Consider the following 24,583-nt stretch of genomic DNA (forward strand, 5'->3'; position numbering starts at 1 on the left):
GTGTGTATGTGGGAGTGGGCATTCACAGGCTATATTGAAGCCAGGATAATTGGGGGCCCTTGGGCTGAGGACAACTTCTATCTTAGGGCTGCTGAAATGGGAGCTCCGGCTTAGCTCATTGGTGATTTTAAGTAGTTTGGTGTCAGTTGTCAGTAAGCACAGGGAGGACTTCTATGGGAGTCATAGACTATAGCTCTTTAGGACAAGGCCTTCTCTATGTTGTCCACAGTGGTTCTTGATGAAAGAGATAGTCTATGTTTATCCATACAATTTATTGACTGTCTATCATGGAAAAATGGATGCATAGCAACTTCTCAGGGTGGCCCAAAGATTAAATACTTTTTGCAATGTGAAATGTTCAGGAAAGTAGATTATACAGTAAACATTCAGGGCCTCTACGTTCCACATTAGGATCGAGAACCTCGTTTTCAACTATGTGACTGTTGTAGAGTGTATAGGACATGCTCCAGGCCAAGAATCTGTCAGGGAGTAGAAAGGAATCTACAGTCTCACATATGTAACCAAGTTTCTGGAGTCTCAGACCCACTCTACCTTACTAAGTTGCCTACAATGGTCAACTGATCGATGTGTGTGTCAGGGTATAGGGGTGTGTATGTGTGTATGTATGTATGTATGTATGTATGTATGTATGTATGTATGTATAACAATAATAACTGAAGAATAAGCCATGAATTTGAGAAGGGGTCACGATGGAGGTTGAAAAGGAAAAAAAAATATAGTTATTTATTTAGTGGTTCTTATCTTTCAAAGGGAATCTCATGCATCACAGGATAGCCTTGTACTCAGAGGGTAGCTTTAATTATTGATCACTATGGTTGTATTTACGTGTTGGGATTATACGTGAAAACTATACTCTTGATTTATATGATCTGGGGTACAATCTAACTCTTTGTGCAAGTGAGGTATACTTCAAAAGAGCAATCATTCCAGCCTTATTCACTTAGCATAGAAACAGCAGCTCCAGTTGCAAAAACTTGCACTGGCTATACCGTGAAAACGATGCCTGCTACAACTGAGTCCCACATGTATCCAAGTAAATTCGCCAAGAAACTGCAATTCCATTGGCCAAATGCTTCCTTAGTATATATCCTCAAAATTATGCCTGCTCCAAATGAATCCCTCTTGGAACGAAGATTATTAGCATAAACACTGCAGCTCCATTGGAAAAAACTTGCCTTGGCTACATTTTGAGAACTATGCCTGCTGCAATTGACTCCCACTTGGAACGAAGTTAATTCGCCAAGAAACTGCGATTCCATTTGCCAAACTCTTCCTCAGGCTATGTCCCCGCTAGTGGGGACCCAGCTATTCAGGGTCCCGAACAGGCTTTCTACCTGTGGGCCAAAATGGGGGTGAAGAGAAGAAGGAGACCAAGCAAGAGTTCTGTTGTCAAGGTCTTGTTTATTGGGATGAACGTTACAGCTTTTTAGGCTTTCAGGTAGGGGGAGTGAACTTTGTGAAACATGAAGGAGGGGGAGATGAGGATATAGGCAGTCTGGAGGCAAAGAGGTCAGGCGATGAGGTCAGGTGGTGGAGACACCGGGTGTAGACTGAGGAGATAACTGGTATCTGTTCGAGCTGAGGCATCCCTTGAATGTTATCTTCCTGTGCTGTAAATTCATGGGAGAGGCTTTGTCCAACAATCTTAAGACTTATGGCAGTCATCTTAGGGGTGAGTATCTGTGGCCAAACAGCCCAGAGTCACCTAGTCACTTTGAGCCATGCAGTCAAAAAGCGGCTAGGCCCAAATCCAATATGGCTCCGTGCATCTCCCCCATTTTTCTTTTATAAAAGACCATTACGTGGAAGTAGTGGTCTGAGAGAGATCAGACATGCCTCACAGAGTGCCCAGCTCGGCCATGGTGAACCACTCTTGCAGTTAGGACTGCACCCCAATGTCTAGGAATGAACTTATGCTGTAACACACCATTCTGGGCTATACGTGTGTGTTATTTGGGGGAGAAACTGGGCAGAGGAGCATTTGACCGGCCCGCACGTTTAAACGGGCTGTAGCCACCTCTGTCTTAGGATCGACCTCTCGAACCCCAGCCTTATCCGTCATAGGATCACCTTGTCGCCCCCAAGGTTCCTGTCTTAGATTGGTCAAGGGTGAGAGGAAGTTGCCCGTCGCTGAGGAAAACTACTTTGGATCATCTTCTCATTCCTCTTATTTGAGCCCAGGGGCGAAAGAGCAGGGGCCAGATGGCATTAATATAAGAGATTGTGGAAATTGAGCCTCTCCCGATGAGTAGTGGGCACCTCAACTGGTTCTCCTCAGGTGCTACAGACATAGCACCAAGGGCCGTAGGCAAGCCGCTCCTGTAATAAAATTTAGAATTCCCAATTGTTAGCAACTACTCCAGAAAGTTCACCCACTGTGCTTGCCTAACAATAGATTGGGGGAGAGTAACTCCAGAAACTGCAGTAACAATGGCTGCAGCAGTAATGGCTCATACAATAGCGGCAAAAGTGCCAAGGTCTTTCCCTGGACAGTTCAGGATCGGTCATTCTTCTCTGCAACAAGCAGCAGGAAATGGAACCATGTCTGAGATCTGCAGAACCAGATCAGAGTTCCCCAGTCCACAGCAGCTTCACACAGATGGCATTCCTGTGAAGCTACAGACTGCAAAATGACAACACCAGTTAAGGCAGCAAGAGTAGCCAGGGGAATGAGGGGGGGGGCAAGGGTAATGGCTGGAGTCCAGTCTTCTCCAGCAAGCAGCAGTGCACAGAGGGTCGGAGCACAGGCCATGGTGGGGTGGGACACACGCAGTGGTAACACTGACTGCAGCAACGCCAAAATCTCTGTGATGACAAAAGATGAGGGGGAATCTTCCATCTTCCTCTCAGGGCAGAGGAATGACTTCAGGGACCTGAACCACAAGAGCTGAATCTTCATGCTCCCAGGATCAGCATGGCTCACCAGCCACTCGGGCAGCTGGCACACTCCTGTAGCATCCTGTAGAAAAAACACAAACATTCCCTCTTCCCCATATAAAATATCTGAACAGGATCGTGCCAATATGTGGATCTTTCTATTTCACCTAGGCAGAAATATGCCTAGTTGTAGGGTGCCATAAACACTCAGAGTTCCTTGGCATCCAAATTTTAAAATTGAAATAAAAGGAGCATTATTAAATAATTGTATAACATACAGGGATATAACTCCCCTCCTTTTTTTTATTAAGATATTGTTAAGATATTATTTATTAAGATAAGTCCTTGAGGATTAAATTGAGGACACTGAGCACTTGTATTTATAAATTGACTTGTATACCTAATTATTGTTTCCAGCATTATTGTTTTGGTGATATAAAGAATGAGATTTTTTTGACTAATTGTTTCTATGTAAGGCCTATAATTGCCTGGTATCATTGTCCTTCCTTGCTAAGGGGTCCAGGCAATCCAGTTTGAGTTCTTAAATGGCCTATAAAGGAACAGTACTTAGTGCTCTTAACCATTAAGCCATCACTCCAGCCCCTCACCAGGTTTATTTACCTAAACATAAGCATCCAGATTCAGTCGTACTAGAAATCCCTGAGCTGGTAAGGTGAGGATGGGAGTTGAAAGTAAGCAAATGGAGTCTTCCTCTTTTTGTGAGGGAGTGTTATCAACTCCATTATCATTTTCAAAGAGCTGGGTCTATGGTTTTGTTTAGTTGTCTGAGCCAGAGCACTGAAAGGACAGTGAGTTGTCAGACATTCACACTGAAATCATCACTCACTGATTTCAAGTAGAAAACCTGCCTCTAATATAGCATTAAGTAATTGTATAATTGGAGGGCTAGTAGTATCTAAAAAGGGAAACTTTTTAATCAACTGTAAACCATAAGCCATACATTGGCTATCAGTATATGACTTAAAAGTTTGATTTTTTTTTTAAAACAGTGGCTACAGCAAGTAATTTAATAATCTGTGCTGAAGCAGGGGAAACTGAAGAGAATAAACAAGTGATCCAATCATACATGTAGCCTTTTCATTAGATGAACCACCTATAAATACAGTAAGCTCATTTCCTATGGGTTGCATGCACAAATTTATAGGAAATACAAAAGCATGCAAAGAGTAAAATTACCAACTTTGCCTGAAAAATTTGTATATGTGATAGGCCAAATATCAGTATTTTGTAATAACCAATTTAATTGCTGTTTGGAATAAGATATGTTTTACCAGGTTTCTTTTTTTTTTTAAATACTTTCAAGACTCTAGCCTACAATTCTGTATTAACACAACTGAAGCTTTATCTCCATAAGCCTTGTGTTGCTGGGCAACAGCAGATGCCCTTGCAGCACCTAGCTGATCTCCACCTTAAGATAGCCCTAAGTAATTCTCAACTCTCTTTTGTGTCTTACTAAGTCTTTAGCATCAGGATTCCAATCTGGACACTATCTGAACCTCTACACAAAGGTCATGACTGCCTTTTAGAACTTCTAAACTTATACAGGTTGTGATCCCAGAGGCACAGTCCCAAGAAGTGTTAGGAGTACTAACATATGCAATGTTATATCATTTGCAATAGAAATCAAGCCTATCCCCACACCTATCCCAAAGGAACCCAGGGCAAACCTGAAATTCTTGTTTCTCAAGCACACTCAAGTGAGCATTATAGATTTCCTGTAACAGCCACTAACAAGCATCCCAAGTGGGATGGGGAGAAAACAAGAAGAGAGTCCAGAAAATAGAGGTCTGCTGAAGAGGGCAAAAGCATTTAGTCACATAGAAAGACAATCAAAAGATTAACAGACAAAAAAACAAAAGTGCGCACAAAACAAAAAACAAGCGGCCGCCACAAGATTGCCACAAAACTGAGCTGATTCAGATTGGAGCTTCCATGAACTCAGCAAAGACAGATGAACGGGAGCAGATTCCACACCACTCCTCCTTCCCAACCAGAATCTTCTCATTGTCAAAGTCACAAGTAACACAAAACAAAGACCTAAGAAACACAGACAAGGGCCACTCTGGAAATACAGACAGCCAGAAATGCGGGTCTTTTCTCCAATCCATGAGAATCGCCGAATCCTCACTGGCACCCAGACCGGAATCTCCCAGGCGTCCCTGGGGTCCCTTCTTACCTCCTGGGGCGTCTCCCAGGGCAGCGCAATCAGTGAGTCCCTGGCACATCTACTGCTCACATTTGCGTCTCTCCTGAGACACGATCATCCCTCTCAGCCTGAGATGGGAGCAGCTGCAAAACCAGAACTCCAGAACTCCAGAACTCGTGAGGAAATAGAGACCCAGAGTTTAGCCGGCACAAAACACAAAGACACAAAGACACAGACACTACCTCCTGAATCGGAACGGCCTAGGATCCTTTTTCTTACAATAAGACATTTAAACACTTTCCAACCTTATTCCAACTATAGGAATTAATTTCTGCTCCTTCAATAATAAACCAAGGACAAGTTTCTCACACAAAGACAAAAAAAATTCACATAAAATTAACCAGGGACACTTTTCATCAATAAAATAAAAGAACATGATTAAATCCTTTTTCTTAACTCTTAATCCTCTCTCCCTGAGTGAGCGCTTGAACTCTCCTATGAAACAAGCCTCCTAAATCCATACATTCCCCATGGCAATTAGATGACAATTATTCGACCGGTCCTTACCTCCCTCTCCAGCGACGCACAAGCGATGCAGCCTGAAGAGTCCTCGATTCCCGCAGCAGCTCTCTTATCTCCGTCGTCCTGTAGTCAGCCTTGCTTCAGGGTCCCTGTGTTCGGGCGCCACTTGTCCCCGCCAGCGGGGACCAAGTTATTCAGGGTCCCGAAGAGGCTTTCTACCTGTGGGCCCAAATGGGGGTGAAGAGAAGAAGGAGACCAAGCAAAAGTTCTGTTGTCAAGGTCTCGTTTATTGGGATGAACGTTACAGCTTTTTAGGCTTTCAGGTAGGGGTAGTGACCTTTGTGAAACATGAAGGAGGGGGAGATGAGGATATAGGCAGTCTGGAGGCAAAGAGGTCAGGCGATGAGGTCAGGTGGTGGAGACACCGGGTGTAGACTGAGGAGATAACTGGTATCTGTTCGAGCTGAGGCATCCCTTGAATGTTATCTTCCTGTGCTGTAAATTCATGGGAGAGGCTTTGTCCAACAATCTTAAGACTTATGGCAGTCATCTTAGGGGTGAGTATCTGTGGCCAAACAGCTCAGAGTCACCTAGTCACTTTGAGCCATGCAGTCAGAAAGGGGCTAGGCCCAAATCCAATATGGCTCCGCGCAAGGCTATATCCTGAAAACTACGCATGCTGCAAATGATTCCCGCTTGGAACGAAGAGAATTAGCTTAAGCACTTCAGCTCCATTCGCGAAAACTATTCCTGCCTAAATCTTGAAAACTACGCGTGCCACAACTGAGTCCCAATGGGAACGAAGTAAATTTGCTAAGAAACTGTGATTCCATTCGCCAAATGCTTCTTTAATCTGTATCTTGAAAACTATGTCGGCGACAAATGAGTCCCGCTTGGTTCAAAGACAAATTGCTTAGAAACTTCAGCTCCATTCGTGAAAATTACCCCTGCCTATATCTTGAAAACTATGCCTGCTACAACCGAGGACCACTTGGAACGAAGTTAATTCGCCAAGAAAATGTGATTCCATTCGCCAAACGCTTCCTTAGTGTGTATCTTGATAACTACGCCTGTGACAAATGAGTCCCGCTGGAACGAAGAGAATTGGCTTAGAAAAAGCAGCTCCATTTGGGAAAACTAGCCATGCCTATATGTTGAAATCTACACCTGCTACAACTGAGTCCCTCTTGTAACCAAGTTAATTCATCAAGAAACTTCGATTCCATTAGCCAAACGCTTCCTTAATATATGTCTTGAAAACTACGCCTGACACAAATGAGTCCTGTTTGGAACGAAGAGAATTCGTTTAAACACTACAGCTCCATTTGGAAAAACTTGCACTTCCTATATCTTAAAAACTATGCCCTCTGCATCTGAGTCCCACTTGGAACGAGGTTAATTCACCAAGAAACTGTGATTCCATTTGCCAAACGATTCCTTAGTCTATATCCTGAAAACTACGCCTACTACAAATGACTCCCGCTTGGAACGAAGGGAGTTCGCTTAGAAACAGCAGCTCCATTTGCTCAAACTTGCACTACCTAAATCTTGAAAACTACGCCTGCAGCGACTGAGTGTCACTTGTAACGAATTTAATTCACCCAGAAACTGCAATTCCATTTGCCAAACGTTTCCTCAGGCTATATCCTGAAAACTACACATGCTACAAATGATTCCCGCTTGGAACGAAGAGAATTCGCTTAAGCACTTCAGCTCCATTCGAGAAAACTACCCTGCCTAAATCTTGAAAACCATGCCTGCTACAACTGAGTCCCAATGGGAACGAAGTAAATTTGCTAAGAAACTGCAATTCCATTCGCCAAATATATATGCTCAAAATTACGCCTGCTACAAATGAATCCCTCTTGGAACGAATATTATTCGGTTAAACACTGCAGCTTCATTGGCAAAAACTTGCCCTGCCTACATCTTGAGATCTACGCCTGCTGCAATTGACTCCCACTTGGAACGAAGTTAATTCGCCAAGAAACTGCGATTCCATTCGCCAAAAGCTTCCTTAGTGTATTTCTTGAAAATTACTCATGCTACAAATGATTCCCGCTTGGAACAAAGAGAATTCGCTTAAGCATTTCAGCTCCATTCTCGAAAACTACTCCTGCCTAAATCTTGAAACTATGCCTGCTACAACTGAGTCCCAATGGGAACAAAGTAAATTTGCTAAGAAACTGTGATTCCATTTGCCAAACGCTTCTTTAATCTGTATCTTGAAAACTAGGTCGGCGACAAATGAGTCCCGCTTGGTTCAAAGACAAATCATTTAGAAACTTCAGCTCCATTCGTGAGTATTACCCCTGCCTAAATCTTGAAAACTATGCCTGCTACAACTGAGGCCCACTTGGATCGAAGTTAATTCGCCAAGAAATTGCTATTCCATTCGCCAAACGCTTCCTTAGTGTGTATCGTGAAAACTACGCCTGTGACAAATGAGTCCCGATGGAACGAAGAGAATTCGAGTAGAAAAAGCAGCTCCATTTGGGAAAACTAGCCGTGCCTATATGTTGAAATCTACGCCTCTACAACTGAGTCCCACTTGTAACGAAGTTAATTCGTCAGGAAACTTCGATTCCATTCGCCAAACGCTTCCTTAATCTATGTCTTGAAAACTATGCCTAACACAAATGTTTGGAATGAAGAGAACTCCTTTAAAGACTACAGCTCCATTTGGGAAAACTTGCACTTCCTATATCTTGAAAACTATGCCCGCTGCATCTGAGTGTGACTTGTAACAAATTTAATTCGCCAAAAACTGTGATTCCATTTGCCAAACTCTTCCTCATGCTATTTCCTGAAAACTACGCATGCTACAAATGATTCCAGCTTGGAACAAAGAGAATTTGCTTAAGCACTTCAGCTGCATTCCTGAAAATTACTCCTGACTAAATCTTGGAAACCATGCCTGCTGCAACTGAGTCCCAATGGGAACGAAGTAAATTTGCTAAGAAACTGCGATTCCATTCGCCAAACGCTTCTTTAATCTGTATCTTGAAAACTATGTCAGCAAGAAATGAGTCACGCATGGTTCGAAGACAAATCTCTTAGAAACTTCAGCTCCATTCTCGAAATTTACCCCTGCCTATATCTTGAAAACTATGCCTGCTACAACTGAGGCCCACTTGAAACGAAGTTAATTCGCCAGGAAACTTTGATTCCATTCCCCAAACACTTCCTTTGTCTGTATCTTGAAAACTTCGCCTGCTACAAATTAGTCCCGCTTGGAAGGAAGAGAATTCTCTCAGAAACTGGAGCTCCAATCGAGAAAACTTGCCCTGTCTATATCTGGAAAAGTAAGCCTGCTTCAATTGAGTCCCACTTGGAACGAAGTTAATTCCCCAAGAAACATGCGATTCCATTCGCCAAACACTTCCTTAGTCTATATCTTAAAAACTACACGTGCTGCAAAGGAGTCCCGCTTTGAACAAAGAGAATTTTCTTAGAAACAGCAGCTCCAGTTGCAAAAACTTGCACTGCCTATACCGTGAAAACGATGCCTGCTACAACTGAGTCCCAAATGTATCCAAGTAAATTCGCCAAGAAACTGTGATTCCATTGGCCAAATGCTTCCTTAGTATATATCCTCAAAATTACGCCTGCTACAAATGAATCCCTCTTGGAATGAAGATTATTCGCATAAACACTGCAGCTCCATTGGCAAAAACTTGTCCTGCTACATCTTGAGAACTACGCCTGCTGCAGTTGACTCCCACTTGGAATGAAGTTAATTCGCCAAGAAATTGCGATTCCACTTGCCAAAAGCTTCCTTAGTGTATTTCTTGAAAACTACGCGAGCTTCAAATGACTCCCGCTTGGAATGAAGAGAGTTCGCTTAGAAACAGCAGCTCCATTTGCTAAAACTTGCACTACCTAAATCTTGAAAACTACGCCTGCAGCGACTGAGTGCCACTTCTAACAAATTTAATTCGCACAGAAACTGCAATTCCATTTGCCAAACACTTCCTCAGGCTATATCCTGCAAACTACGTATGCTACAAATGATTCCCGCTTGGAAAGAAGAGAATTCGCTTAAGCATTCAGCTCCATTCGAGAAAACTACTCCTGCCTAAATCTAGAAAACCATGCCTGCTACAACTGAGTCCCAATGGGAATGAAGTAAATTTGCTAAGAAACTGTGATTCCATTCGCCAAAGGCTTCTTTAATCTGTATCTTGAAAACTATGTCGGCGACAAATGAGTCCCGCTTGGTTCAAAGACAAATCGCTTAGAAAGTTCAGCTCCACCTGCATAGCCATAAGAAGCTGCTGTGCATGTGCATGTGTGTGCCTGTGTGTCTGTGACTGTGTGTGTGTGCAAAAAGCATGTGAGGAGAAAGTTGTGTTTCCCTACTAGAGCCATAAAGGCCTTCATACACATGCTCACACACATGCATGCACATGCACATGCACACACACACACACACACACACACACACACACACGCGCGCGCGCGCGCGTGCACACACAAAAACTGTCATCCATTCACTCCGGTTCTTCACTGTCTCCTTTGATGCTTTCCAGAAATATCAAAATTGTGGGAGAGGGGCAGAATGAGCTGTAACTGGAGTGACTGATAAAATGAACCAAAATACAAACAACCAGGTAACATGAAATCCAAGTAAGAAACACCCTATCTACTCTGCATAAGAGATCACCCCTGTATCCATACTTCAGAGCTGTATTGACTATGGCTCAGCCATTTAACTCTGACATAAGCACGTTTTATAATTTCGGTAAGACTATTTGTAAAACTGGGAAGATAGTTATACTTACCGCCTATAAGTTGAGAGAGTTTTAAGATAATATCTGCAAGTGTTTTATCACAATGCCCTGCAGATAAAGTGATCAGCAAATTTTTGCTCTATCACTCTATCTGCCCACGATCTAGTTTTAGTTTGACTGAGAAGTAACTATGGGGAGCCACAAAGTAACTACTATGGGCTAAGCTTGTATTGCAGAATACAAAGACAAAAGAGCCCACCTGAAGTCAATAGTCTCATAGGAGCACCAACTGGACAGACACCTGCAGAATAGCCTACTGCAGCACTAGCAGAATAACCCACTGGGGAGACTAAGAAATGGATTTGTCTCTGGCAACGCTGTGGGTAAACCAATCAGCATGATTTCAGGTGATGATGCCAGGAGAAATCTGAGACGACTAAAAGCCTCATCTACCTCCCCCCCATTATAGTACTCATAATTTAATCCTTAACAATACCTGTTTGAAAGACTGAATCATTATGCCTCCTCTCCGGAAATCATTAACCTGAAAAGCTTCCACTGAGGCAGTTAGTTATGACTGGATATTTTTGTGTAGCCCCAAGAACAATGTTTTTCACAGCAAGCCCCAGTAGTTCTGCAAAAACATATAATCACTGCTGGTTCTGGTTTCTATGCCTGACAGATAGTGCAGGAAAAAGAAAGAATCTTTTACATCTTGGAGACCCTGAAGCTCCAGAGGGCCAGCTTAGCTCTTGGTTTTGAACCAGAGCCTTTCTTAGAAGCCACCAAAGGTTATTATCAAATGGTTTCTGGCCACTAGAGATAGTGTCCCTCCTAAATGTCCTTCCAGTGCATAGCACAGTCACACACTCCACATTAGTCACTGGTAGAGATTCTTCACCGATTGCTCACTGTTAGTCAGGCTGAAATACAGGGCTTTTCTCTTCAGGTCATCTGCTTCCCCTTGGCAGAAGCCCACCTTAGCAGGAAGCTGCAGCTGGACACTGTAGGATTCTTTGGGGCGAGTTCCAAAAAGTGAAGACCATTGGCAGGATAGAGAAAGAGGACATAGGAATCACATTCATCAGATGCCAGAACTGCCTGGAAAGTGTTAAGCTGTGGAAAAAAAGGAATTGCAGACACCCTTAAACAAAGAAATAAACAAAAGAAGAAAGTCAGAACACAGGTAAGGTGTTCCAACAAGGGGGCGGACGCCAGATCCTTTTTAGGATTTCCCCATGTTGGTTTTGAACATAATCTCCTTTAGAATCCCCTCTTCAAATTACAAATATAATTTTGTAAACCATGTGTTATTTTTTTAAATCTTTTCTACCAATTTAGATCAATAGTTAAATAATGCATAAATGAAACACTGGTTTAAAATCTTTAGGATTGCAGGGAAGAAGATGAAGAAGAACTAACTAACACTAAGGATATTTGAAAAAGTCATATGAAGGGCCAGAGAGACGGAGAGTTAAGCGCACAGGCTGCTCTTCCAGAGGTCCTGGGTTCAATTCCCAGCACCTACTCACCCATGGTAACTCACCCCTGCTTGTAACTTCAGTTCCAGGACTTCTGACAGCCTCACACAGATACAGGTAGGTAAAACATCCACGAACATTAAAATACAAAAGCCATATGAAAAGCTACTTGCCAACTTACAATGGACGTTTAAAGGGAATTGACTTATAAGGTGGGTAATTCTCCTTCCATTGGCTACAAGTTCTCAAAAAGGCCAGAGCCAGATGTAGGACACCTCGCTCTCAAGTTGTTGGTCAAGGATGTCACAGAGATGATACCAGAGTTGTCAATTCTCATGGCTCAGGGCTACCCATCAGAATGTGATGGTAAGATCCTATAGCTGATGACACCACACAAGTAGGTCAAAAAACTTGAAGAAATAACAGAGACCTGCCTGCACAGTACTTAGCAGGAAGCTTCCACCCCTGCTAGCTACCCTTTATGATGCTAGAAGATGCTATGCAGACTATTCTCACTCCACTGTGACTACTCTGGGCTCTATAACAATAGTCCTGGCAAGAGGTCCTCATGGGTGTGCCATGAATGCCAGGAATGTTATGAGGATCACCAATCACTTTCTGGGTGGATTGAAGGTCTGCACTACAAGAGGAAACTTTTGCCTGGCATTGTAAATCTGGTCAAGAAACCATGGTGGAGAGGCTCATAAGCCCTGGGAGTGAACAATAACTACTATTTTCTTAAACGGATATATAGTATCAAACTATACCAGTTACAAGCTCATATATTAACACAGCTCTCGGTGGTCATTGAGGGAGGATCTTCATACAGTGGATGGTAGTTAATACACATTCATAACCAGTCTAAACTCTCTGTGGAGAGCTCAGCCACAGATGCTCCCACCATATCAAGTTCCCTCAATGCTCAGGGAATATTGGAAAGAAAAGAGGTGGAAAGAGTTTAAGAGCCAAAGGTCGGAAGGAATTGGGTCAAAACAATGACATGTGCTCATGATATGGTCATTGAACTCCCAAACTCAGTGCAGTTGGTGTACAGCAGAAGAGCAAACCACTCAACAGTCCAGCACGAATGTGGTAGGGCACTGAAGCCCCTGCCTGCAGCTGAGAAGATTCTGACAGTTGAGAACTGCTAGGGGAGGGTTTACTTTGGGGGGGGTTCCCTAGTGAGTGGACCATGCTGCAGTGGTGGCCCCTCACCCATGAGTAGGCTTCACTGTATTCAAGGGATTCTTAGAACAAATACAGGGGGTGAAGTGGATATACTGAAATGTACTGTATCAATGTATGAAATTCTCAATAAATAACATTAAAACACTGTATTTAAAAGTGTTAAGGTTGTAAGCTTCTCCAGTCCAAACTCTTTTGAGAGTTCTGGACAAGGAGCAAAATTGACTTGCTCATTCCATACCCTCAGATTTTATTTTGTGCCTCAACGGCTTTCACATCCAGATATCATATTAGCATCCATGCATGCACCCACCCATGCACCCATCCATCCATGCATCCAACCATCCCATCCATGCAACCATCCATCTATGCATCCATCTATCCAACCATGCATTCAACATCCATGCATCCATCCATTTATGCATCCATCTAGCAGGCATCCAGCAAGCCATGCATCCATCCATCTATGCAGCCATCCATCCATCTATGCATCCAGCCAGCATGCATCCAGCCAGCCAGCTATGCATCCATCCAACATCCATGCATCCAACATCCATGCATCCAGCAAGACATGCATCCATCCATCTATGCATCCACCCATTGCCTACTGCAGGCAACACTCAGTCAGGAAGCAGCTGATCAAAAGGCATCGTTACTGATCTCACAGCCAAACTCCCTTTCCTCTTCAATCTATTTACACATTGCAGATGAAGAAAGAGACAAAGGGGCTTGCTTAAGGTCAGGCAATGATTAATGGTGGAAGCCAGCCAGACCCAACAGCTCATCCCCTACAATAGACAGTCATCTGAAAACTACCAAAGAAGCCATTCCAGGACACATGCTCTGACCCAATCTCCCTTCCCTGGCTCAGCTCCACTAAGGCCTCCACACAGTGTTTGAGGGTCCCCACTCCTACTAAGTGCGTTGATGCTGTGTTCATATTTCCCTGCACCAAGAAAATCCTAACCAGCAAGCACTGACTCCTGGGGGTCGAGGACTGTGATTCCCTGTGGAACCCCTTCCATCCTTCAGCACCCACTTTGTTGGTTTTCCAGTATGTATTTGGCTCCTGTTGGTTGTCTGGTTTGGCTTTGGCCTCCACTCACTAAACCATCTGAATAGTAATTCATTGGGGTTGGATACCCGCTAAACCACATTATGTTTGATGCTGCAGTCAGGACAGAGCCAAAAAACTATGCCCCAAGAGCCTGAATTATAGGAGAGGAAAACAGCCAGGAGTGGAATTTTAGGAGAGTGACTGGGGACAGGCATGGTGGCAGAGGCCACAGAAAAAGGAGAGTGTCCAGGACATCAGAGTGGGGGTGGGGTAGCATCACAGTGGCAGCCAATGAAAGAAGATAAACACTGTGGGAGCCAAGGCAGACTTAGATGAGAGTTGGAGTCTGAATTAACACCAGGGTGACTGTGGAATTATTCCCTGATATTTCGTTTAGTGAGTTTCAAAGGGACCTTTTCTGCCATTACCACTTTCTTCCACCAAAGAATTAGTTAAGGGATGCTCCACTGTCTTAGACGCTGTAGTTGGCTTCTCTCACTAGATCATATATGTTTTACAATTTAATAGGGAACTGGGGAGACATTTCTCTTACAAATACTCGCTTTATAAAGAAGGTGGATGACAAGAAGGAAAAGAAATCACTTATTGGTATCATTACCTCTTCATTTTGCTAAACAAGACAAACTGACACACCAAGAACCTCAAAACTGAATACAAGGAATGAATGTGTCCTTGTGTTTTTTTCTGTCTTGTTCTAGAACATCTCAAATGTCACTTTTACCTTTCTGACACATAGTGCTAAAATACAGCTTTGAGGTTTGGGTAATAAGACAAAGAAATGCAGATATTAATATGGTTTCAAGAAAAAAAAAAGCTCTGTAGCTCCTCTGTATTCTCTAAATGGAAGAGTAGGCTTACCTTCCTTGTTTTGACCTCCCCAGAAAGGTCAAAACCTCTAAGTTTTCAACTCAGGTACACGAAGAACATGCGTCATCCATCATCAGTCAGGGTAGGGCCAGAGGCTGCCAAAGCTTTATTTCAGTCACAACAAAGTTCAAGTAGGAGATGAAAAGTCGAACTAATAATCCCATCCTTAAATAACCAATTGTGGAGGCTCCTGATAGGATGGCCACAGTCAACATCACAAGATAAGGGAGAACCAAGGTTCTAAATTTAGAGAAATTCCCTATGATAAGGGCTGTCTACATGTGGAGATCAGAAGGCAGTGGGGAGGAGGTCTGGGAAGAAGTGAGGAGGCTGTGATGGGAGAGCCTGACTTTTAACCTGGAGATGTGCACATGTAGTGCCTTACTTGTTCTATATCATTTCTGTGTCACCTTTTGGCGAAGCAGTCACTTCAGATGGCAAGTTTTTCATTTACTCATCTCCATTAAAACAGGCAAATAACGGAGGAGAAAACAACAAAAACTTCCTTTTAATATAGTTTATGATCCCAAAGTACATTCCGGAAGAGTTGACCTGCTTGAAATCTGCCACACATGAACCCCTTGTCAGGGCTACAGACTTCCACACAGAATCGCTAAGAGGCCACTTCATAGACCCTGAAGAGCCCCTCCTTAGAGACACGTTCTGTCTGACTCTTTTCCAAAGGGAAAGGCCCTCACATTTCCAGATACAAGTTTTCCAAGAGTCCTCCACACAGGTTCTGAAGGTAAGCCCTCAGCTGCACTGCCAAAACCTGTACAAGAGTCATGGCCTCCCAACTTCCTCAAAGAGAAAGAGAGAGTGCCAGCTAGGAGAGGAGCTCGTCACAGGGTGGGGAGCAGTGCAAAGAGGATCAGGTCAGAGTTGCCAGCTGCAAGGTCTCCAGTTTCCTGTTCAGACAGAAAACCAGAAGGCTTCTCAAACATACCATCCAACAAGGGTAAAACATCAACCAGCAGAATGTCATCTTTATAACAAGGGATTTGTCTATCCAGCCTTACCAAAATGATAACAAAATAAGAAATGAGGTGATTCCTTCCTGGGGGACAAAGTTCAATGCTCAGTCTTCTTAAAGACACATTCTATGGAGGTATAAGGCCACTGATTCTGGCCTCCGATGTTTGGTGTGAACACCAACAACCACTTTGTATGTTATTTTATCCCCATCCCATGGGGACACTGATGTGCTTAGGGTGTTCCAAATTCACCCCGGTACTGAAGAGTCAAGAGAATGCCTAATGCTTTCACGATGGCATAGTGTATCCTCCTTCATATGTAGTCTTCAAGGACACCTAAGCAGTTTTCTTCAACCCATTTTCATATATCTAGTTATTCTCTATCCTCTCTGTCTTCACTGACATGTGGTACATTACACACATACCCTTTCTGTGAACTCTAGCTCCATAAATTAAAAGCTCCAGCTAAACCTAAAGTTCTTGATCAACAACTGTCACCTCTGCACCAACTCAACACCCACCATTCCATGTTAAAGTGTCCAGGGACCAGCTGTGATGCATACTATTAGCTGTCAATCTGACGGTATCTACAACCATCCAGGAAATAGTCACCAGGCATGTCTCTGATAAAGTATCTCGATTAGATTAATTAAGGAAGGAAGACCCACCCTAAATATAGACACCACAATTCCCTGGGCTCAGGCTTGCACTGCATACAAAGAAAAAAGAAAGCTTAGAAACAACACCCATCTTTCTCTGCTTCTTGACTACAGATACAATGTTTCCATCCTTTTCTGAAGCAACCTCCACACTCCCATCCTTCTCCCAAGATGCAGCCCAGAAGAGGGCAAGCTCTCCTACCACTCACACTCAATTCCCATTCCTGTGGTCCTTCCAACTCAAATGAAATTCCTCATCAACAAAAACCTTCGACATACTATCTAACTCAGTTCTAGATAACACCCTCCTCCCCAGTGAGAACACAATAGCCTTCCCCTGACACCAAAAACACACAGAGCAACAACGACAACAAAAACAACAACAACAAAACAAAACAAACAAAAAAAAATCGGCACCCATCATTACTCAGATCTTCTAGCCATAACCTTTTTGCTCTATGAAGTGACAGTTTAAGAAATCTCAGATTAACTAAATGAACAAACACTTTATTTGTTCATTTTTTTAATGTAGTTGCACCATGCCATTCTTGGATGCCAGGTAGAACACTCTGTCATACCCAATGTGAACATCCTGGAGGGAATGAAGAGAGCAGAAACATTTCACACTGTAAAGATATTATTCCTCTGATGTCATTTCCAGTGCCTAATATTAATATTACTATACCAGATGTAAGAAAACTATGTAGAGATCACAGAATCTTCGAGGCAAAGGAGATTGGTGTGTGCCAAAATCTACCTCAAAAATAAAAAAAAAAAATCTATCAAAGCAAGAGTTCAGTCCCAGGGCCTTCAAAGTATTCAGAAGAGCCTTCCACAGGAGTAATTGAAAACACATCCTGTGCTCAAAACCTCATCGAACGGAACATGTCCTGAAGTCCATTCAGCCTATGGCAATATCTGAAGAACAATATGGATGTTTGGAAAAGTTAAAAGACAAGAAAGCCACAGAATTTTCTCCACCAAATTCCCCTACAAAAAGATAAGAAAAACAAAGGGGAAAAAACCCAAAACAGTAATTTGGAAAACCCTCCATTTAAAAAGTACTTATAGAGAGGCCCAGAGAAGGCTCAAAAGGTAAATAAATCCCTTGCCTTGAAATCCGAGTTCAGTTCCAGGAACCCATGTAAAAGGAGAGAACTGGTACCGGGAGGATCTCCTCCCAATCTCTGCATGTGCACACATAAATCATACAAAACTACATACCATACATGTCCTACACACCTACCATACACACACCCCACATATATATCATGCACACACAAGTGGCCTCAATGCAGTATGCACATACCGTACAAACACCATACACTCACACACAACCTGCATACACCGTATGCATATAAACACACATTACAGACACACACAAGCACACACATCATGCACATAGACACATCATACACATAAACCATACACAGACAAACACATCACACACACACATATACAAACACACACATAATGCAAATATGCAGACATACATACACATCATGAACATGTAGACACACAATTTCATATACAGCATAAACAGATTATTTACATACACACAATACATAGACATACATATTCACATGTAGCACATAAACATATACATACACATACATGCACACACACACAGAGAATAAAATGAAATAAAAAAACCAAGTCCTTACATAAAGGAGTTCTACCACAAGATCGTTACATGGCAGGAACAACACATTGCCTTGGTTAATTCTCATGACAACCCTAAGAAGTCAGCACTACCATGTCAATCTACAGCTTAGAAAATGAAGACTGAGGGCTTGTGTCTTCCAAGACCACTGCTGCAAGTGTTTTCTGCCTTGTGCCTGACTACACAAGTACCTGGAAGGTGTAATGAATGAATTACTGTGCCTATGGGTGTTGCTCATTCATGAAGGACTTACTTAGCTAACCTTCATGAGGACTTGTGTTTAAGTCCCAGAACTGCAAAATTGAAGGAAGAGCTGGGAAAATGGTTCAATGGTTCAGTGTGAAGAGTTGCTATTCAAGCATGAGGACCTAAGTTTGATCCCTAGAATACACACTGAACAAAAACAGTCATGGTGTCTGTCAGTCCCAGATCTGTAGTCCCACAGGAAGGAAGGCAGCTCCATGAGCCTCATCACCCAGCAATCAATCCTAGATTAGCTGCTGAGTACTGGGTCAGAGGGAAGTGTGCCTGAAAATGATTTGAAAGGGAGCTGGATAGAGTGTTCAGCCGGTTAAAGGCGCTTACCTCAGAAGCCTGATAACCAGAGTTCAATTCCCAGACCCCATGAAGGAGAATTAGCAGAGAGCTGACTCTGAAGCTGTGCTGTGACTACCACAGTGTCAAAGCATGCACATGTACGCAGAACAAATAAATAATTTTTAAAAGGTGGAGAGTGCCTAAGGAATGACACTCAAAGTTCTTCTCTGGTCTGCACACACATGCATCTCCACACAAATGTGAGCCAGGCATGAATGTCTGTGTGTGCCTGCACGTGCGCACACATGCGCAGGCACACACACAGACACAGGTACAGCGTGCACGGACACCAAAAAGAAACTGACAAAGACCGTTTCTAATGAAATATTGCTGATAAAATGAGAATCCTAAGTAGTAAACTCATCTGTCTGGGGCTGTAACCTTCATGTCAAATAAACACTAAAACACTTGAGACCCACCGCAGCCTCAAGACCCCGGAGCCTCAGTGCAAATGCTTCCTGCTCTAATTTTTTTTTATGTGTTTGATTTTCTGTTTCAAGAGGCTAGCTAATTCAGCTGAATTTTCCTTGGGAGCAGCAGAGCAGTAATTTCAAAGTGAGGTTATCATCAGAAGCATCCTTCACAGCAATTTCACTCCAGTTCACACTTCCTTTGAATGTGGCTCCAAGAACTGTCCTAGCACCAAAGCCGCAATGAACACTAAAACGCTAACCTTATTTATTAGATGTCTTCAGAAAAAGCACAGCGATTTTTACTGTAACTACTGTAACTATGATTCATGTACAGAAATGGGTCTTGCATGAAAACTGTAAGAAAGGGGAAAAGTATGTCTTCTAAGGTGACTTTGCCTCACTTAAGGCAGATTTGGAAATTATTTTCTCTTCTGTGATATAAACAGTAATTACTGTACTTATCCTGTGGGACTGTGTTGAGAAGACAGTATAAAACAGTCCTGCAAGAAGGTAAGGAGAGGCGGGCAGAGGGATGGCTCCCTGGTTGAGATAGATCATTGGCTCTTCCTCCAGAGGACCTATGTTCATTTCCCAGCACTCACATGACAGCTCACAACTATAGATAATCCGGTCCAGGGTATTCCACGGGCATTGCATGCAATGGTGTGTAGGCATATGTCCCATGTGCATAAACACAATTTTAAAAATTTAAGGAGAAGTCTGATGGTGTGAACAAACAGACTATTTAACAGTTGTCTAAGAAGTTGACCCTTACTAAGTTCACCAGAAAGACTGTGGCTCAGCCTGCACTCTGGGTTCAGTTCCCATCAAATGGGTAGGTTGTGATGCTGCACACTCACTATCTCAGCACAGGTCAGTCAGATCAAAGGATCAGAGATTCAAGATCATCCTCCATTATGAAGTTTGAGGCCAACCTGAGATGCATGGCGGGAGGGGGGGGATCAAAGCAAAACAAAAGGAACAACATAAACATCAGACTTCCCCAACTTCAAATCATTCAAGGCTGCCTACTTCCAGGAACCAATTGCAGTCCTCAGAGGGGACAACGTCTCTACCCTTGAGTGCTCCTGCATCAGATCCCAACACCCTGCTCTTCTGAAAGACACTGTGCCTGCCATGCCCCTAGTACATTAACCTCCAGCGCACAGGCTGATACATGCTCTGCCTTCTATCCTGGAGAAATTGCTTGCTCACTGAAACCTACCCAAATGGAATCCCTGAATCAGGATGGGTTAGGAGGAAGCTCTAGCTGGAGAGTCTACCATATTACCACAACAAAAGGTTATCAATGGTGTTCCTACTGAATGTAAGAGAGGCCTTTCAGAGTAAAAGCATTCCACTCAGAGTCTATGTCTATTTCAGTGCCGATCTAAGGAAAATATGTAAAAATAGTTTCTGAATTAACAAATATTGACTATGTTTAGATAGAGATTATATATGATATATATGACTCTGCATATATAACCCTAACCCTAACCCCTTACTCCTAACCCTAACCCCTAGCTCCTAACCCTAACCCTGTGACATAAAGTTTTTTAACATTACAGGAGAAGCTGGGAAGGCAGCACACCCTATGAAGTGCTTGCTGTGCATGCATGAAGTCCTGATTTGAATGGCAACACCCAGCTGAAAAGCAGGTCATGGCAGCACACTTGTAATCTCTGCTCTGGAGAGAAAAACAAGCAGATCCTTAGGGCTCACTGGCCAGCAAGCCTAGCCTAACTGGGGAGCCCCAGGTCCCAGAGAGACCCTGAGTAGAAAGACAAGATGGCTCCCAAGCAAAGACATTTAAAATTGACCTCTGGTTCACACATGGATATGCACACAGGTGCATGCACACCCACACTCTCACTCATAAATGAAAAATTTTTTAAAAAGACCGTAAGAAAATAGAAATATTAGAAGTGGCCACCTAGTTTCTTGTATTAGAAAAGTTTATTTTTTTCACTATAAGCTTGTTATACATGATATTAGATAAACGTTTTAAAAAGAATGTATGAATGAATGACTGAGCAAATGAAACTTAACAGTGGGGACTGTCTTCTCTAGCCCTCTAGCTGGCTGGCCTGCCCCAAGGAGGCAGTGTTTGAGTTGAAGGTATTCTTTTGAACTGTAATTGAGATGTCAAACCCAAGGCATTACAAGGCTAGTCAGTAAACAAAACTGGATGTTAACCTGTCAAGTAAAAAACTGTAGCTTCAAACAATGTTTATTTCTCCATCTCTGCTGGTGCAGGCTTTAGGAAAACATGTCTCTTCCTTTAAGTTCATAGAACAAACACAGCCACTGTCAGTGACAGGAACAATGGGCAAGCTCTTAGGGAAGACATCACTTCTGTAGCTCAGAGGCTCTAGGGGAGTTAAAGCAAACACAGATTTGTTCCAGGTCTATGGCATTTTACACCCAGGTAGAATTTCACAGGAGGACTCTGTCTCTACCTACACCAGGAATGAGGTCATTTACCCTCACCCACCCATACCCACTTCACATGTTGCCAAGACCAAAGCCAGAGCAGAGTTGTTGTTTTCTCCAGGGAGACTGCAAAGCAGGCTCCTGCAGACAGAAGCATATAAACTGTTACAAAGGCAATGTGGAGAAAGCTACAAGGAACTTACTAAGAAGTTCATGGCATGCTTGCTCACTTTCCTGTGATGTCAGCTAAGGCTGTGCAGTGTTTTGACACTTTAAAAAGTGTTGGCTTTGAAGAGGTGGCTCAGCAGTTAGGAGCACCTTGTAGTCCTTTCAGCATGCTACTCAAATCTCTGTATCCATTCTCAGTCAAGCAGTTCACAACTGCCTGTATGTAACAACTCCAGCTTCAGGGGGCCCAAGCCCTCTTCTGGCCTTACCAACACAGAGAAAGACAAACACACACACACACACACACACACACACACACACACACACACACACACACGAATAAAAAAACCTTATAAAGCATTTTATAGTATTAATTATAGTAAAAACGTCATGCGAGCAACCTTAATGACCACTAGGAAGGGTGAGATTTTATACGGTTGTAATAAATGTTACAGAAATACACTGACCAGAGCATACTATACAGCAGAACAAGCAAGTGAAACTCTAATATGGGCACTGTGGACCCACTGTAGTCAATGGCAACAATATGCTAAAGAAATAACTAGAAATGTACACAGGAACCTACATGTTATTTTTGATTTCTCCAGACAGGGTTTCTCTGTATTCTGTCCTGGAACTCACTTTGTAGACCAGTCTCGACTAGAACTCACAGAGATCTGTTTGCCTCTCTGACTCTGCTGGGATTGAAGGCGAGTGACACCAAACCCAGCTCATACAAAAAAAAAAAAAAAATCCCAAATTTTAACTTTTTTCGATGAATATATCATTAGAAATATTTGTGTACTTATAGGTGATTCCAGAAAACAGAAAAAACCCTGTAAATTGTCTTAAGTTCCCTCAGGGTCTTTGGTATCTGCACCTTACTCCCTCATTTTGCTAAGTGATTTTCTTAATGTTGAGGAGCAGAATCAAGGGAATGCCTCCTAGCCAATGCCTTAGTTTCTGGTTCAAGCCCAACCCTTCTGTTTATTCAGCTGCAGAGTATCCCTCACTTACCTCTCCAGACCACGCAGCCCCAAGACTGTCCTCCTCCTAGGGGCCCACTTGCTCCCAGGTGGCCAGGAAGAAGTGGGTAGGGGGGAAGCTGGACCCGGTCAGCAGGAAACCTTGGCACAGGTAGCAAGCAGCCAGACTCAGCACAGCCCAGGAGGTGTCCTCCATACAGGATCTGGCCACTGCTGTGACTCGAGTGGATGTCAGCCAGGAATGGGGCAATGACTAGGAAGTAAGTAGGAAAATCATCAACGACATATTAAGTCTCCCTGAGTAAGTCCTGGGTGGAGATGATGCCATTGGTGCCCACCTACAATAAGACCACAGGACGGTGAGACAGTTCAGCAGGTAAGGGTACTCTGCAGTCAAACCTGAAGACTTGAGTTTTAGGACCCGACAGAAGGTGGGATTAAAAAAAAAAATAAAAACAAAACAAAACAAAAAAAAAAACTGGTTGTTCTCTGCTCTTCACACTCATGAGGTGGCACGTGAATCCCGCCCCACATAAACATTTTTAAAAGGGCAAAACATGGTCACTCAAGTCCCAAGGGCAACCACCAGTCGAACGCACCTAAGGTCCTAGTTCTACTAGAGTCAAGAAGAGTCCCTTGGCTCTTTGCAGGTTGAGACACATCCAGGGTAACAAACTCAACTTTGGCGACAGTCCTCAAGTGCACTGCGACCCACAGGTGCGGCCGCTCTCGAACCCGCTCATCTTTCTCCACAACTGCACACCTTGGGCGCCGTGTCCTTAATAAGATTGCTATGCCTGCATGCACAGCCTCCCACCGCCCCTAAACGCAAACCGCACTAGCCGCCTCAACTTCATCTTTCTGCTTGTGAAGTCGAAGTAGACAGGGACGGTTCCAGCTCTCCCTTGAAATGATCCTTTTTCCTCCACAGTAAGGATCAAGAAGCTGCAGCGCCACTGCTAAGCCTGGTCCCCAGCGGCGATGACAGTTAAACATGGAGGTTAGCTGCTCCACACTCTGGGAAGAAACTACGACCCCACACCAAGCCGCGCACCTCTGGGAGCTGAACTTATGTAGAGGTTGCTGAACTGGACACGGTAGAAGCGTAGAGGTACTGCTAGCTTCAGAGGCAGAGCTCTCATCGTCGCCCTCCTGTGGCAGTCGGTCTCCCCACGACTCCCCGTAAGGAAAGAGCTCTTCAGGACGCAGAGCCCCAGCTCCGGACAGCAGCACCAACACCAGGAGCAGCGATAGCGGTGATGGCGGTGCCAGCCGCCTGGCTGTCAGGTCCCAACACATGCTCGCCCCTCCCTGGCTCTGCCCTCCACACATCAAGTCTCTGCAAGCCTCAGTGCCCACCAGACGCCCACGCGGACCTTCTGTCTGCAATGCGGGCGGAACCACAACACTGATTGGCTACAGCTCTCGGCCACTGACCAATGAGCGAGTCTGAGAAAGTTTGCCAGCGGCCACTAAAACTGGTTCTCATTAGGTTTTCTAAGACTGCTGTAGTTTGGTGGAGCAGCCAGCCTGGGAATGTGAGACTGTTGGCCTGATCTGGTCTGGGCTGTCCCAACTACTCCTGGGCTACCCACAACTCTCCAGTATGGGTTATGGCTCTGCAGGAGGTGACCTCATGGGCTGGAGGGACACTAGGCGCGGGCAGCTGTAGGCTGTAAGCGACTGTGCGCACAAGGTTGGCAGAGCGAGGGAGGGTAATGAGATTACACACTGGAGTGTGCTCCCTGCCCTGGCGTCC

At 43.7% G+C, this 24,583-nt stretch overlaps 2 protein-coding genes across 7 annotated transcripts; both read right to left on the minus strand.

The window, feature by feature from the left end:
- Positions 1-1,402: 1,402 nt before the first annotated feature.
- LOC148006914 (uncharacterized) lies at positions 1,403-5,714 on the minus strand. Its single transcript, XM_087598187.1, has 2 exons — positions 5,633-5,714; positions 1,403-2,980 (listed from the first exon to the last, which is right to left on the minus strand). Exon 2 carries the CDS (start codon positions 2,918-2,920, stop codon positions 2,516-2,518), a length of 405 nt encoding a protein of 134 aa, XP_087454313.1. The 5' UTR covers positions 2,921-2,980; positions 5,633-5,714; the 3' UTR covers positions 1,403-2,515.
- Positions 1,403-24,177, minus strand: LOC134484986 (nidogen-2-like). Of its 6 annotated transcripts, none has more exons than XM_087598226.1 (5): positions 23,879-24,177; positions 22,856-23,077; positions 11,300-11,436; positions 8,676-8,819; positions 5,854-6,534 (listed from the first exon to the last, which is right to left on the minus strand). In XM_087598226.1, the coding sequence occupies exons 1-3, from the start codon at positions 23,964-23,966 to the stop codon at positions 11,432-11,434; spliced, it is 315 nt and encodes a 104-aa protein (XP_087454352.1). In that variant the 5' UTR covers positions 23,967-24,177; the 3' UTR covers positions 5,854-6,534; positions 8,676-8,819; positions 11,300-11,431. The 6 variants fall into 6 exon arrangements, with proteins under 6 accessions (XP_087454329.1, XP_087454352.1, XP_087454343.1 ...); XM_087598217.1 differs by having other exon boundaries at positions 10,817-11,436; XM_087598240.1 differs by lacking the exon at positions 8,676-8,819 and having other exon boundaries at positions 5,854-6,082.
- Positions 24,178-24,583: the final 406 nt, after the last annotated feature.

Source organism: Rattus norvegicus, chromosome 1 (genome assembly GCF_021556685.1).
Source record: "Rattus norvegicus strain SHRSP/BbbUtx chromosome 1, alternate assembly SHRSP_T2T, whole genome shotgun sequence".
NCBI lineage: Eukaryota > Metazoa > Chordata > Mammalia > Rodentia > Muridae > Rattus > Rattus norvegicus.